General features: G+C 43.7%; 1 protein-coding gene across 2 annotated transcripts in view; it reads left to right on the top strand.

Annotated features, from left to right (window-relative positions):
• The first annotated feature begins 557 nt into the window (after nucleotides 1-557).
• The window catches only part of LOC112233670 (protein shisa-6-like), a 69570-nt gene continuing 53923 nt past the window's right edge, over nucleotides 558-16204 (top strand). For both annotated transcript variants that reach the window (XM_024401439.2, XM_024401440.2), the window contains exons 1-4: nucleotides 558-603; nucleotides 1109-2031; nucleotides 6011-6171; nucleotides 10911-11012. In XM_024401439.2, coding sequence (XP_024257207.1) covers nucleotides 1499-2031; nucleotides 6011-6171; nucleotides 10911-11012 — 796 coding nt within the window. In that variant the 5' untranslated portion in view covers nucleotides 558-603; nucleotides 1109-1498. The remainder of the gene's footprint in view (nucleotides 604-1108; nucleotides 2032-6010; nucleotides 6172-10910; nucleotides 11013-16204) is intronic.

Here is a 16204-nt window from a genome sequence, read left to right on the forward strand (position 1 = left end):
TACTAAGCAACTGCTTCCTGGCTTTGTGATCAGTCAACTGTTGCAGGCATGTGAGGATCTCTCTCTGACACACACACATACACACACACACACACACACACACACACACACACACACACACACAGTCTTACGTGTTTTCTCAGTGTGTCACTAATAGGCAAAACTCACAGAATCTATAATGAATGACTGTGAGAAGGTCAGTTCTGGTGACTTATTAAAAAGAAATTCTACTCCAAAATGAATTAGAATCAAATAACGCTGACATCTAAATTAAAATATTTATCCCGTGTTTCTGGCTATGTTGTGACTATGGTAGCTAGTCACAGTAATATTGCCGCTTATTTCTCGTTTTTCAAGCAAAGGTCTTTAGGGAGTATGAGAGCACAGATGGTTGCTTCGCCTAGCTGAGTTCTGCTAGAAGCAAACCGAACCTATGGATGTGGACGCCTTGAGAGGGAGACGAAGGAAGGGAGGGAGGAGAAAAAAAGAGAGACGGGAAGGGAGGGGAGAAGTGGAAAGTGGTCTCTTGCTGAGCTCTGATATTCTCTTCACTCTCTCCGCGCCAGACAGAGAGCAAGCAAGTCAACGGCAATCTTGATAGAGGTAGGTTTTATCACCAAAACTTTAACTTTGACCTATTGCTTGTGCCTCAGCTTCATATGCAGATATCTACATTACATTGCGTAGTGTTGTGCTTTTTCCTGTAAGGTAAAATGAAATACCTTACTTTTAAGCAGTCTAATATATTGAAATAGGCTATTCGTTGGCGATATTTTACTGAGTAAAAACAAATATTTGGCTGCAATTAAAACAGTTTTGTACATATTGGTTCTACTCTGTTAGAATTGTATGCATTTGGATATTTCCAGTTGCAACGTCTGCGCATTGAAAGAGATTTAAACAAGCACGTATTGACTGCATGCAGCCAATATGATAAGCCCAGAAGCCCTGAATGTCAAATACTTCACGAAAGGTTGTGACAAAAAAAAACGTTTATCGGAATAAATGAGTGTTTTCCATCGCGTGGCTGAATAGTTGGTAGACTTAATGCGCCACCCTTGACGTGCGGATAATGGCTAATTAAGCGTTTTGCTTGTTTCCTCTACAGCGCAACTTTCACCACAGCAAGATGTGCGCACAAACCCTACTGTTTAAAGACAGCTCGACCTAAGGCGCGCCATAGAAATCAGGACATTGGACAGCGACACCCGGCCGATTTCAGAACCTCCAACCCGGCGGAAAGCACAGAGTCCCCGTTTCTCGACTCTCCTATCAGAGCGCAATGGGTTGCAGAAGCTCTGCTATTAATGATAAACTTAACTCACTCTTCTACCCAGTATGGTAACAGTATCGATACTGAGGGGACCAACGCGAGTGGCGGATGCCAGGGTTGCGACAGCCTTGACAGACTAAGAGCCCTATCACATTCAATATAAGTACCAAGTCAGAAAAGAACACAAGCGTCGCGTCAGAAGTGAATTGACAGGTTAGACACACCATGGGGATACGGCACCTTTTGCTGCTCCTCATATACCTGGATCCCCTGAGCGTTTTTTGCGCCGCCACGGGAGGCAAGAAAGTGAAGACGGAGACCAAGAGGACTCCCAAGGCAAAAGAAGCCAACATCACCGCGGCGGTCCCCACCGCTGCGCCGCAGAAGAACACGACCAAGGACTACGATATGTGCACGGGTTACTACGACGTGAGCGGACAATTTGATAGAGAGTTTGCGTGTAACAACACGGTTCACCGCTACTGCTGCGGGTCCTGCTTCCTGCGGTTCTGCTGCCAGGAAAAAGAAAAACGAGTGGATCAGTCAAGTTGTAAAAACTACAACACGCCGGACTGGGTGAAAACGCCCCCCCCGTCGCCAGCCTCGACGGGACAGCCTTTTGACCCGAGCATGGACCAGACGAACACTGCGGTGTACATCACCTGTGGGATCATAGCATTTATTTTAGTGGTGGGAGTTTCGGCTAAAGTTGCCTACGACAAAGCCACAGAGCCTCCTCAGGAAATGAATATCCATAGGTAAGTCAGAATGACTGAATAAATGAACGCCTACTTGGGTGCAAAGCCCGCTCGTATGTCTTGAGACAAAAATGTCAATGTCGTTAAACATATTATTCTGTAATGAAATCATGTTCGCATGCAGCATAAAATATATTATGGATTATCAATCTGTCAATTGAAATCTTCAATTTTCCGTATAACATGGCCGAGCTAATATGGGGCGTATCCACAACCCCCAGTTGTCTAAGCCAGTATACCAAGAGGTCTAACCCTTGAACTAAGAACACTAGCCGCACCTGGAACAGTTGTACAGTAGACTGACTATATTACTCCATGGCAATTAAGGGTCAGAGGTCATAGTTCAGCCTACTGTGAGGTGTCACGTGTCAGTTGTTATATCTGACATGAATGGGTTCCATTCTGTGTATGAATTGTGTCTGTTCTCATACTTTTCAAACGTTAACTTTAGATGTGATTTAGATGTGCTTAAGATTAGATTTGTGCCCAATAGAAATTAATGGTAAATTATGTATTGTGTCATTTTGGAGTCACTTTTATTGTAAATAAGAATATAATATGTTTCTAAACACTTCTACATTCATGTGGATGCTACTATGATAACGGATAATACTTAATTACAATTCCTTTATAATAATTGCCATTAATTTCTATTGGGCACTAAAGAATTTGAAACACAACCCAAATGAACAGGAAACACATTTTGTAGAGTCACAAGCTTGATGTAGTCATTGCATACTAGGAATATGGGACCAAATACTACATTTTGGACTACTTTCTTTATTTTGACCCATACCTTTTTAAGAAAAAACAAATCTGTTTCTCCGGGGGATTGTATTGGCATAAAATATTAAAATATCCCATTTTTTTTGAGCACACAATATAGCTCAGTATTTGAATATTTGTTTTAAACAGTCATTGCTCATGTTTGTAGAGTCAATAGAGTCAATCATTTCAGACCCCACTATATATGGCTCTGGTTCTGCTTGCTCCATATGTGGCACCCCTAAACGTTCTATAAAGAACTCCTTTGTAGGGTTCTTTGATCTGAACCCCAGCCATGGGAAACACTGCAAACCTACAGAGGCTGTAAACAGTGAGCTTTGTCACTCAGGCAATAAGCATTCAACCAATCCATAATTGAACAGCAAATGATTTGCGATTGTTGCAAAAGTTGCTTAAATTACCAAAAGAAGACACACATTGCATACACTGTTAACCTTCTGGATACAATAAATCTGCTATGTGATATTGGCACAATGTGGTTGAAAGTTATCTATTTATATATTGATACTTCATTATATGTAGCTTTTTTTAAAACCCAATAGGGGTACTTTTCTATTGGAGTTTGGATGTTAGGGGTGGATTTGGTCAGATGAAAAAAAGAGTAGCTCTCTCTCTTTCACAAGATGTGTTTTTTAATTCATGTCAATTTACCAACATTTCTGAAAATGGATATATTGCATTTTGGAATGAAACTCTTTTATATGAAAAAACATCTTTTAACCAGGTAGACATATGTCCTGCCAATACAGTCTGACACTGCTTATAAAAATGACCCTATCACCCACTCATAGTTCAAATAGTGCATATTTTCTCCCAAATTATATTCTATTGGATTATACAGAATTGAGGTTAAATGCCGGAATGCCATTAATACAGTAGTGTACACATGAAAGCCACATTTTTTTATTTTTTTATTTTACCTTTATTTTACTAGGCAAGTCAGTTAAGAAAAAATTATTATTTTCAATGACGGCCTAGGAACAGTGGGTTAACTGCCTGTTCAGGGGCAGAACGACAGATTTGTACCTTGTCGGCTCAGGGATTCGAACTTGCAACCTTTCGGTTACTAGTCCAACGCTCTAACCACTAGGCTACCCTTCATGGTATCCAATTATTTTAGTAGCTACATTTTTTTTGCAGAGGTGTTCAAAGCGAAACATCTACATGATTTGGATAGGCAGACTTGTTGGCTGGCAAATCAGGTGTGTGGGTGAGGGAATGATCCTACTGATCCTACTGATGCATATTTGATGTCTCTTTTGAGCATGTTTCATTGCAGGTGTTGTGATGAATCTGGTTTCTGCATCATAAACCCGATGTAATAATACGGAGAGCACTGATGATGCATCATCCCTTAAAATGGAAACGGATAAATCCAGACACACAGCAATGTCTATGCACATTTCCCTCGTAAAAATACTCGTAAAATGTCAAGGCCGGGCCTCCCGGGTGTCGCAGTGGTTAAGGGCGCTGTACTGCAGCGCAGGCTGTGCCACCAGTGACCCTGGGTTCACGCCGAGGCTCTGTCGCAACCGGCTGCGACCGGGAGGTCCGTGGGGCGACGCACACTTGGCCTAGCGTCGTCCGGGTTAGGTAGGGTTTGGCCGGTAGGGATATCCTTGTCTCATCGCGCACCAGCGACTCCTGTGGCGGGCCAGGCACAGCGCACGCTAACCAAGGTTGCCAGGTGCACAGTGTTTTCTCTGATACATTGGTGCGGCTGGCTTCCGGGTTGGATGCGCGCTGTGTTAAGAAGCAGTGCGGCTTGGTTGGGTTGTGTATCGGAGGACGCATGACTTCTAAACTTCGTCTCTCCTGAGCCCGTATGGAAGTTGTAGCGATGAGACAAGATAGTAGCTATTAAAACAATTGGATACCATGAAATTGGGGAGAAAAAGAGGTAAAATGTAATAAATAAATGAAAATGTCAAGGCCTTTGTCAAGTCAAACCAGTTTGTTATCAGATGACTGTTATAGACAATAACATTTTAAATATAATTTCTATTCAAGCCCCCCCCACCCCCCACCCACTTCCATACCACCTATCATACCAAAACTTTCTCAGTGGTGGTGGTGGTGGTGTGTGGATTCATAGCCTGCAGTGGTGAACTGACAAGGGTTAATCAGCATTATGTTGGAGATTTCCACCAAGTAGCTGTTTGTAGTTATGTGTGTAAGCTTCCGTGTGTCTTCTCAGCTGTTTCCCGGCTCCCTTTGGGCTTTGCCACATTACAGTTACCACAGACGAGTGGACAACACATGTTGGAGAGAAGACATCGATGAGTGACCGCTGACAAACATTGTACTCTCCCTCTATGACGCATGGTCCTTCCATACATGCATGACTCAACCCAGGACTAAGCTCGAGACAGTGAATAATGTATCACGTTAAGGTCAAAGTTATCATTATAATGGGCTCCCGAGTGGCGCAGCGGTCTGACGCACTGCATCTCAGTGCAAGAGGCGTCACTGCAGTCCCTGGTTTGAATCCAGGCTGCACCACATCCGGCTGTGATTGGGAGTCCCATAGGGCGGCACACAATCGGCCCAGCGTCGGCTGGGGTAGGCCGTCATTGTAACTAATAATTTTTTTCTTAACTGACTTGCCAAGTTAAGTAAAGGTTCAATTTAAAAATAATAATAATAATTGCTTAACACATCTGCACAACAGCACATCCAATGTTAAAGTACCTAACTGAAAAACACAGGTGTGAAATAACTAAAAAACAGGAACAATATTTATAGAGCAGCAAAGGTTATGCTGTAGAGATATTTGTCACGCACAAGGCTTGGAGCAACCGCAGCAATGCAAACATCATTTGATTTCCTCCTCTTCCGAAGTGCTGCCAGAAAAAAAATTGAATATTGTTGTTATTTTCTTTCATGAGGCTGTTGAGTTTTTCTATTCCCTCTCTTCCCTCTCCTCCTCGTCCCCGAGGGTACCATACCTCCATACGCACCTGGCGTCGGCCTGAAAAACACTACCGTTCAACCTAATTAGAACGGCTTCTCATAAACACAACTCTGTGTCTGTTTCTACTGTTTTATTAAGGGTCCTCTGTAACCTTCCAGTGCCAAGAACACTCACTCACCTTGGAGTTTAGTGTAGCTGCTTGGAGAAGTTAGCTAAATAGTAGTAACAGTAACAGTTGGTGCCCAAAATATTCAAAGTTCTCTCTCTGTGTGTCCCCAGGGCCCTTGCAGACATCCTGAGGCAGCAGGGGCCCATTCCCATATCTCAATACGACTGTGAGAACTTTGCAGCGATGAACGGCTCTCCCAAAGACAACACTCCTCAACAAACCTCCTCCAAGAACCACTACACCCCTGTCCACCAGTCCAAGTCCAACCACGGTACGTTACCTTTATAGTATGGTACATATATTCTACTGTTTTGGGTACATATCATCAAAGACAAATTTGGTGAAGTGGTATGAGAATACTGTGTGAAGTGTGTGAATGTGTTGGTGCATCATCATTATCCTTCATGACTTTGACCTGCTTAATCATCTGCATGAGACTGTTACTGAACTTATATGTGTCAGTGGACTCTCATTCTTTGTGTACGAGTGCACACATTGTGTGTCTACGGCATGCTGCGCTCCCTGTCAATGGTGTAATCTCCTGTGTTAACATCCCATAATCATCCGATTTGTGCAAGAGTGGGAACAAGAGGGAGAGAGAGAAAGAGAGGGAGAGAGACAGTAGAGAGAGGAAGAGAGGGATAGAGACAGTAGAGGGAGAAAGAGAGGATAGAGACAGTAGACAGAGGAAGAGAGGATAGAGACAGTAGAGAGAGGAAGAGAGGGATAGAGACAGTAAGAGGAAGAGAGGGATAGAGACAGTAGAGAGAGGAAGAGAGGGATATAGACAGTAGAGAGAGGAAGAAAGACAGACAGAGGCCCTGTTAGTGTAGATCATTGTGGCTGGTGAGGGAACAGGGCCGGGCCGTCTGTGGCAGGGTGGAAACGGTGGACGCTGAGTGGTTCAGCGGGTGAGTCAGCCAAGGATGACACCCTGAAACACAGACCGCAGCGAGACCGTGACCGCGTCGGCACGCATGGGAATGGGATTCAACCACACGCATGGGAATGGGATTCAACCACACGCATGGGAAGTGGGAACAGAACAACACTGACATCTCGGTTCTGGGGTCTCTGAAGACATACAGTCCTGCAACCACAAACAGGTCTCATGTTTACTGTGAGTGTGAGGCAGGTCTGAGTTGAGCGAGAGGGAGAGAAAGACTAAAAGAGAAAGGTGTTTGAGAGATACACAGTAAGACAGAAAACGAGTGCAGAGAGGAAGAGACTGTGGCCGTATCCGAAAACCCATACTTCTGTACCTCAACACAACAAGAGAAAGGGAGGACAGAAAGACAGACAGACAGACAGACAGACCTAAAAATCCACTCGCATGGACAAAAGACACGCAGAGACACACAGCAGGACAGACAAACAGATGTGCAGGCTAGACAAACACGTGTGTCAGGTTTCGGACCAGCTCATTTAGGTTGCAGAGCATGGCGGGCCATGTCGTCCCCGGTCTGTCAACCCCGCCGGTCTGTCGACCCCGCCGGTCTGTCGACCCCAGTCTGCTCCCAGGCAGCGGCCCTGTCTGTCCCCCTGACTCACTGTATCAATCTGGTCCTAATGCTGTGGCCCACCGAGCCGTGCAAGGCACAGGGGGAAAGCACCCACCCAACTGGATGACCTTGTGGGAAGTCATACTCAGCGGAGGTCAAGCATCTCGTTCTCTCTGTGCATTTCTTTCTGCCTGTCGGGTTGTGTCTCTGTCTGCCTGCCTTCCTGCACACAATCGTTGTTAGTGTTAGCAAGTGAACATAGCTCATCATGTAGGCTAGCTTATCCCATCCCAGCCCAGCACGCCCTACACTGTGGACCAGGCAGTCCTGTGGTCTTGGACATGAAAGGCAGTGACAGGCAGAAGAGATGACATGGGTAATGTGTGGGTATAAATTGGGAGTTGCCATTCTAACGGGATCAGGATCGGTGGTACAGCAGCGCAGGGAGAGAGAGAGATAGAAACCACTCACTCGCAGTGAAATTGCATATTCATGTGTGGCAAAATGCGACTCCAGTATAATACCGTACTGTTGTGCTCCTGACTAGAGGATTTCTTTCTATGAGAGATGTCCCCGCTGAGGACGACACAGTTAGATAGACAGAACATGGAGAACGGAGAGAAAGAAAGAAACCGAATGAAAGAAAGACACAAATAAATGAATAAATTAAAGAAACCCTGCACACACGTCGCAGGCTTCCAAGACGAGCCCCTCAGGTCTCTTAAATCAGAATGTCCCAGAGTCCTCGGTAACCAGGTATAGCTAAAGCCTAAGGTCTGGAGAAGCCTAAGAGGACCCTCTCCAACTGAGCCAAGAGATGAAATGACATCCCCTCTGATCCTAAAATGGAATGCCGTGGTTTTCCTTATCACAACAAGAAAACCCACTTTGCCAAAAAAAAAACAGATGATTTTCTTAGCATAGCTTTCTATGCATTCCTAAAAATGCAGGCCGGGTATGTGACAGGTATCCTTGGTAAATTGCTAGAAACCCTGTCCCGCCGTTCGGGCATTTTTAAAAACAGATCCTGGAGCAAACTGTGCAGACAGCAGAAGGGGATACCATGCTATTTATATTGTCATCCACTCTGCTTGAGTTGTAAGCTTGGAAACCTGTTTTTAGGTCTGAGAGTTAACATCACACACCCTGCAGCCACAACAAGGAAAAGTCCTTGACAGTTGTTCAGTTTAGAGGGCTTGAGTGGATTTGACGTTAAACGTACTTCTGGGTTTGAAGTAAAGAAACTAAGCGAGAGAAAATGCATGAATAATTATTTTTGGACCCATATAGCTCTCATGGGGGAAAAACATTTACATTACACTGCAAACACAGATTTTGTAACTGTATGTTGGTTGTTGCTATAAAAAAGGTGAATTAAGTCCATAATGAATAGAGGAAGTTATGTTTATTGTAGTGTGCAGAATATCTGTTTATACTCCAGGATCCATATCCTAACGTCCTATTTTTGACTCAACAACCACAGTTTCTCTGACATTCAAAGTCCAACGATGACTCTGATGCACAAACAGCTAATGGTGACTATATACAAATGACAACCATTTCATCTTCTCGCTTTTTACGTAACCTTGTTTTGATATGACTTTTGGACATTTCCCACAGCCCTTTAGTGCTGTGTGTGTGTGTGTGTGTGTGCGCGTTTGTGTGTGTGTATTTGGGTATTTGTGAGACTGTGTGTGTATTTCTGCACGAGTATGGGTGTTAGTCTCACTCTCTGCGTATGTGTGTGTTTGTGTGTGTCTATTGCCTCGGAGAGATTGGCAGCACAGCATGTATGAGTTTTGCCTGGATTACTAAACTATGATTTCATTAGTTTAATTAAGATATAGTTCGCCGATTGGCACTTTTCATAATCAGATTCAGTCTGCACTTTTTTTCTCTCGACATTTTGTTTTTCTAATCTTCCAACAATTAATCCCAGAACTGCACGGCTATTACATCTCCTCACTGACCTCCCTCCCGCTCTCCCTCCCTGTGGGCTTGGTAATCATCTCCTCACTGACCTCCCTCCCTGTGGGCTTGGTAATCATCTCCTCACTGACCTCCCTCCCTGTGGGCTTGGTAATCATCTCCTCACTGACCTCCCTCCCTGTGGGCTTGGTAATCATCTCCTCCATTTAAAGAGGGGTATTTCTATGCTGACTGTGTCAACATGGGTTGTATAAACCACCTCCTGTGTGCACCCGTGTTGTGTGTCAGAGCTTGCATGTGCTCATGCGCATGTGTGTGTGTGTGTGCGTGTGGTCGTGCGTGCGTGTGTGGTCGTGTGTGTATGTGAGAGGTATGTGGGTGGCGGGGCAGGTGCGAGGGTGTAATTCCTTTTATGAAGACCTTTAAGTGTAGCATCGTACAGTTACTTCTTGTTAATTAGAAGCAACAATTCTGACATGAAGAATAAGTATTGCACAGTACAGCATTGGTAGATTGGTTGTTACAAAGGCTGAGCGCTTACAGTGCATGGGAGGTTGAGAGAGAGAGAGAAGTACATACAGTACACGATACAGATGACGTGCATGCCACCATGTCCCCTACACAGTAGATAGGGAACTGACAACGCTGTAAAACCACTACACCATGTCAATTACCCCCGCCTGTCTCACTGTGGTAAAGCTTAATCGCCCTTGGAGTTGAATAACCTTGCCAGTCTCTCCGAACTACACAACACCACATCTCTCCCTCTCATTCCTCAATGAAATTATCTGATTATTAACATTCTTCTGCTATATAGAGCCGGGAACTCGAGAAGGTACAAAAAAAGTTATCACGTGTCAAAGGTACCTCTCTATCTCCTACATCTGTCACATGCATAGGTGCATAGGTGCATAGGTGCATAGGTGCTCATTGGAGGTGAAAGTCACGTATCCTTTTATCAAGGACAATCCATTCGTAATGCATAGCCTTTTCCGTGGCGGTGCTTCACGCTATCTCACCTTAATACGTTGGGAAAAGAATCAGGAGAAGGGGATTGGGATTGGCTTTGAATAGGTCCTTTGGATTCACAGGTTGTCATCTAGGGTCAGAAACATGGCCCAGCCATGATAAAGGTTAGACAGGAAGGATTGGGTATGATATTGTGTGTGTGTGTGTGTGTGTGTGAGACTGCTCACAACACAATTACCATGGTAATAGAATGGGAGGATAATACAGGCGAGACGTACAGTAAGCCTAAGACATGATATCTGCAGCTATGGCAACCTCTGGTAAGTGAAGCATGATTGGGTTCACAGTGGTCTTTCCTATGGATTTTTATTAGCATGTTTATTTATTTATTTATTTAGACTAGTTTTCTTCCATTTTCTAGTTTAAAAAGAGAATGATCAAGGGGTTCTGATAGCAACAGTGATAGTGAGAATCAAAGTAATCGGAAGTGTCTGCTGTTCTTAGGTGATCAAAAAGAGAAACTTTGCAAGTAAGCAGTCTTTGGCAGACTCCTCCTCGATGTCCCTATAGATTTACACCAGGTTTCTGACTCTGTGATTGGCTCTTGCAGGTCTCCAATACGGGAAGGAGAGCATCCGCAGCAGTGGGGGTCACGACCTTCATACTTTCATCTCTTCCGGGTTCGTCACATTGGGTCGCGGCCAGCCCAAAGGTACAGTACAACACTTTCTATATCAACACTATCTATATCAATATAACCCTTAATCTTATCGATCCAACTCTATCTAACCTCGGACCCTTATAAAGCGTATCCATATACCTCTATCCAACCCCTTATCCACCAATCACCATCCCTCCATACACTGACCAGACTCCTTCTGCTGAGTCAACAATGATACATACATCTCCTCTGCTTTCCTTCCTCATTCCCTCTTTACCTCTTTTTCTCCCTGTGGCCGTGGCCGATATCTGCCCTGCCTAGTACTACATGCTGTGTACTAATGGCATTGAAAGTATGCAACATTTTTTTGAAATTTCACATGCTATAAAGCTTTCTATTTTCACGTACCCAAAATGCTTACGGTTTAGAACGCAAGTACGGTCCCTCTCTCCTCTCACACACACACGCACGCGCACATGTGCTCACGCACACACACACGCGCACACACACACAGTAACACAAGCATTTTGCTGCACTCGCTGTAACATCCGCGAAACTGTGTATGTGACCAATAAACGCTGATTTGATTTTGATTTGACTCTCTTTCTCTCTCTCTTCACCCCGGACAGTTTCTCTCTCTAACCCAAAAGGCCTTGCGTTCTATTGGAACTACCCAGCCTCCCCCATACTGCGCACACTGTACCTCTGCCAAGTTATATACATTATTATCGGTGTACATCTTTGTTTGGTGTCAAGAAAATTGGGGTAAAGGAAATAGAAAATGCACAGAAAAACAGCGATGTTGCCGTCTACCTGGCTTAGAGCGTGGGGTGCAAAATCATGACCCAGCCATCTACATACACCCACGGAGGACACTCACACACACACACACACACACACACACACACACACACACACACACACACACCTCCTCAAGATGGATGTTATTAGCTAGGCCTTGTGTTTCCCCGTGGGTTAAATACTGATTAGTATGCATCACTGTAGACTGTCCTGTTGTGATTCATTCTCCTCCATTTACCTTCCATTTAACACACACTAGGGATATGTCACTTCTAGAAGTTGCAATGTGTGTGTGTGTGTGTGTGTGTGTGTGTGTGTGAGAGAGAGTGGGTATGTGCGCGCGGCTGAGTGTTTAGTTTAGTTGATTAGGATCCCCATTAGCTACTGCACATGCAGCAGCTACTCTTCCCGGGGTCCACATATAAAACATTAATAGGCAACAACAACATCAGATATGACATTAAATCAAATACAAAAATAGAAAATAAGAGTTGTATATATATATATATATATATATATATATATATTGTGTGTCCATCTCCTCCCACTCTTTTGTCTTGCTAAATGTATACTGTAGCTGATACACACATATTTCTATATACAGTGCCTTGCGAAAGTATTCGGCCCCCTTGAACTTTGCGACCTTTTGCCGCATTTCAGGCTTCAAACATAAAGATATAAAACTGTATTTTTTTGTGAAGAATCAACAACAAGTGGGACACAATCATGAAGTGGAACGACATTTATTGGATATTTCAAACTTTTTTAACAAATTCAAAAACTGAAAAATTGGGCATGCAAAATTATTCAGCCCCTTTACTTTCAGTGCAGCAAATTCTCTCCAGAAGTTCAGTGAGGATCTCTGAATGATCCAATGTTGACCTAAATGACTAATGATGATAAATACAATCCACCTGTGTGTAATCAAGTCTCCGTATAAATGCACCTGCACTGTGATAGTCTCAGAGGTCCGTTAAAAGCGCAGAGAGCATCATGAAGAACAAGGAACACACCAGGCAGGTCCCAGATACTGTTGTGAAGAAGTTTAAAGCCGGATTTGGATACAAAAAGATTTCCCAAGCTTTAAACATCCCAAGGAGCACTGTGCAAGCGATAATATTGAAATGGAAGGAGTATCAGACCACTGCAAATCTACCAAGACCTGGCCGTCCCTCTAAACTTTCAGCTCATACAAGGAGAAGACTGATCAGAGATGCAGCCAAGAGGCCCATGATCACTCTGGATGAACTGCAGAGATCTACAGCTGAGGTGGGAGACTCTGTCCATAGGACAACAATCAGTCGTATATTGCACAAATCTGGCCTTTATGGAAGAGTGGCAAGAAGAAAGCCATTTCTTAAAGATATCCATAAAAAGTGTTGTTTAAAGTTTGCCACAAGCCACCTGGGAGACACACCAAACATGTGGAAGAAGGTGCTCTGGTCAGATGAAACCAAAATTGAACTTTTTGGCAACAATGCAAAACGTTATGTTTGGCGTAAAAGCAACACAGCTCATCACCCTGAACAGACCATCCCCACTGTCAAACATGGTGGTGGCAGCATCATGGTTTGGGCCTGCTTTTCTTCAGCAGGGACAGGGAAGATGGTTAAAATTGATGGGAAGATGGATGGAGCCAAATACAGGACCATTCTGGAAGAAAACCTGATGGAGTCTGCAAAAGACCTGAGACTGGGACGGAGATTTGTCTTCCAACAAGACAATGATCCAAAACATAAAGCAAAATCTACAATGGAATGGTTCAAAAATAAACATATCCAGGTGTTAGAATGGCCAAGTCAAAGTCCAGACCTGAATCCAATTGAGAATCTGTGGAAAGAACTGAAAACTGCTGTTCACAAATGCTCTCCATCCAACCTCACTGAGCTCGAGCTGTTTTGCAAGGAGGAATGGGAAAAAATTTCAGTCTCTCGATGTGCAAAACTGATAGAGACATACCCCAAGGGACTTACAGCTGTAATCGCAGCAAAAGGTGGCGCTACAAAGTATCAACCTAAGGGGGCTGAATAATTTTGCACGCCCAATTTTTCCGTTTTTGATTTGTTAAATAAGTTAGAAATATCCAATAAATGTCGTTCCACTTCATGATTGTGTCCCACTTGTTGTTGATTCTTCACAAAAAAAGACAGTTTTATATCTTTATGTTTGAAGCCTGAAATGTGGCAAAAGGTTGCAAAGTTCAAGGGGGCCGAATACTTTCGCAAGGCACTGTACAGTGCCTTCGGAATGGATTCAGACCCCTTGACTTTTTCCACATTTTGTTTAGTTACAGCCTTATTCGAAAATGTATTTTTAAAAATGTAAAAAGCTCAGCAATCTACACACAATACCCCATATTGACAAAGTGAAAACAAGATGTAAGACATTTTTGCAAAAACCCCCCAAAAAACAGAAATACCTTATTTACATAATTATTCAGAATTGTCTGTAGAGCTCCGAGACAGGATTGTGTCGAGGCACAGATCTGGGGAAGTGTACCAAAAACTGTCTGCAGCATTGAAGGTCCCCAAGAACACAGTGTCCTCCATAATACTTAAATGGAAGAAGTTTGGAAGCACGGCCAAACTGAGCAATCGGGGGAGAAGGGCCATAGTCAGGGAGGTGACCAAGAACCCGGTGGTCACTCTGACAGAGCTCCAGAGTTCCTCTGTGGAGATGGGAGAACCTTCCAGAAGGACAACTATCTCTGTAACACTCCACCAATCAGGCCTTTATGGTAGAGTGGCCAGACGGAAGCCACTCCTCAGTAAAAGACACATGACAGCTCGCTTGGAGTTTGCCAAAAGCCACATAAAGAATCTCAGATCATGAGTAACAAGATTCTGTGGTCTGATGAAACCAAGATCGAACTCTTTGTCCTGAATGCCAAGTGGCACGTCTGGAGGAAACCTGGCAACAACCCTATGGTGAAGCATGGTGGTGGCAGCATCAAGATGTGGGGAATTTGTTTAGCGGCAGGGACCAGGAGACTAGTCAGGATTGAGGCAAAGATGAAAGGAGCAAAGTACAGAGAGATCCTTGATGAAAACCTGCTCCAGAGCGCTCAGGACCTCCTGGAGCCCAGCCAGAGCTCAAACTTGAACCCGATCGAACATCTCTGGAGAGTCCTGAAAATAGCTGGGCAGAAACTTTCCCCATCCAGTCTGACAGAGCTTGAGATGAGTTGATGCTGTAATTGCTGCCAAAGGTGCTTCAACAATGTACTGAGTAAAGGATCTGAATACTTATGTAAATGATTTCTAACAAACCATCTCTCTCTCTCTCTCTCTCTCTCTCTCTCTCTCTCTCTCTCTCTCTCATATATATATATATATATATATATATTTCCATTATAATGGAAATATCAAATTTACGTACAGACCAGTCAAAAGTTCAGACACACCTCATCTCTCTAACCCAAAAGGCCATGCATTCTATTGGAACTACCCAGCCTCACCCATACTGCGCACACTGTACCCCTGCCATGGTTCTAAATGAAACACAAGTCTTTCACAAGACACCATCACTGGCCATAATGACACAACATCAACTGGAATGACACTGGAACTCACGGTAGCACAAAAAAAATACAAAAATATTCAAATGAGCCTCTGCCACCTACATTTTAGTTATCACTAATCACTATCACTAACTTTTTCTGAACTGCAAAGAACCATTGAAGGCCTCAAAATCATTACGGTTCCACTTAGAACCATTACCCTTCCCAAAGAACCCTTGAGGAACCCTCTTTTCTTAGTTTGTTCATATACTTTGCATCTGTTATATTAGAAGCTTTTACTGCACGAAGTCAGCCAACAGCCAAGTCTTGTTCCGTCGTCATGACTTCTGGTCCCTTTTGGGGGGTAGCAGTACAGTAGAAGAGTGGATGGGAAAAGCTATATAAATGATTGTACATTAGGAGATGTATATCATCTGTTTCCACAGAGTCAATACTTCTTGAATCCATGTTCATCATATCCGATGAGGAACATGTAATTGCGGCTCTGCAGATTTACACAGGACACATTTGTCCCTGGGTTTGGCTGACATCTGGTCTGTTGCCTGCCCATAAACCCTGTACTCTGTGGGGCTGAAGGGAGGGTTGGAGCTGGACCAGAACTGCATTGGGTGATACTCCAATAAATCAATATCTCTCGTCCTCACGAGGAATGAAGAGAGGGATTAAAATGTATTTTTCAACCTATTCTGTTCCATCTGTGAATATTCTCTGCTTTGCCTCTGTTGTTTTAATGAGAGAATGATGATTTATTGTTTACATAAAATTTGCAGTTTCTGTCTTTGCTCCTTTTTTGTCTCTCAGTGTGTTATGGTCCCCGGGGGTCGGACTATATACAATGGTATTCATCCAGAATGGCTACAGTCTCTCTCTCTCTCTCTCTCTCTCTCTCTCACGAAACATGAGTAATGTGAATCGCTGCTAC

Source organism: Oncorhynchus tshawytscha, linkage group LG25 (genome assembly GCF_018296145.1).
Source record: "Oncorhynchus tshawytscha isolate Ot180627B linkage group LG25, Otsh_v2.0, whole genome shotgun sequence".
NCBI classification, from domain to species: Eukaryota; Metazoa; Chordata; class Actinopteri; order Salmoniformes; family Salmonidae; genus Oncorhynchus; species Oncorhynchus tshawytscha.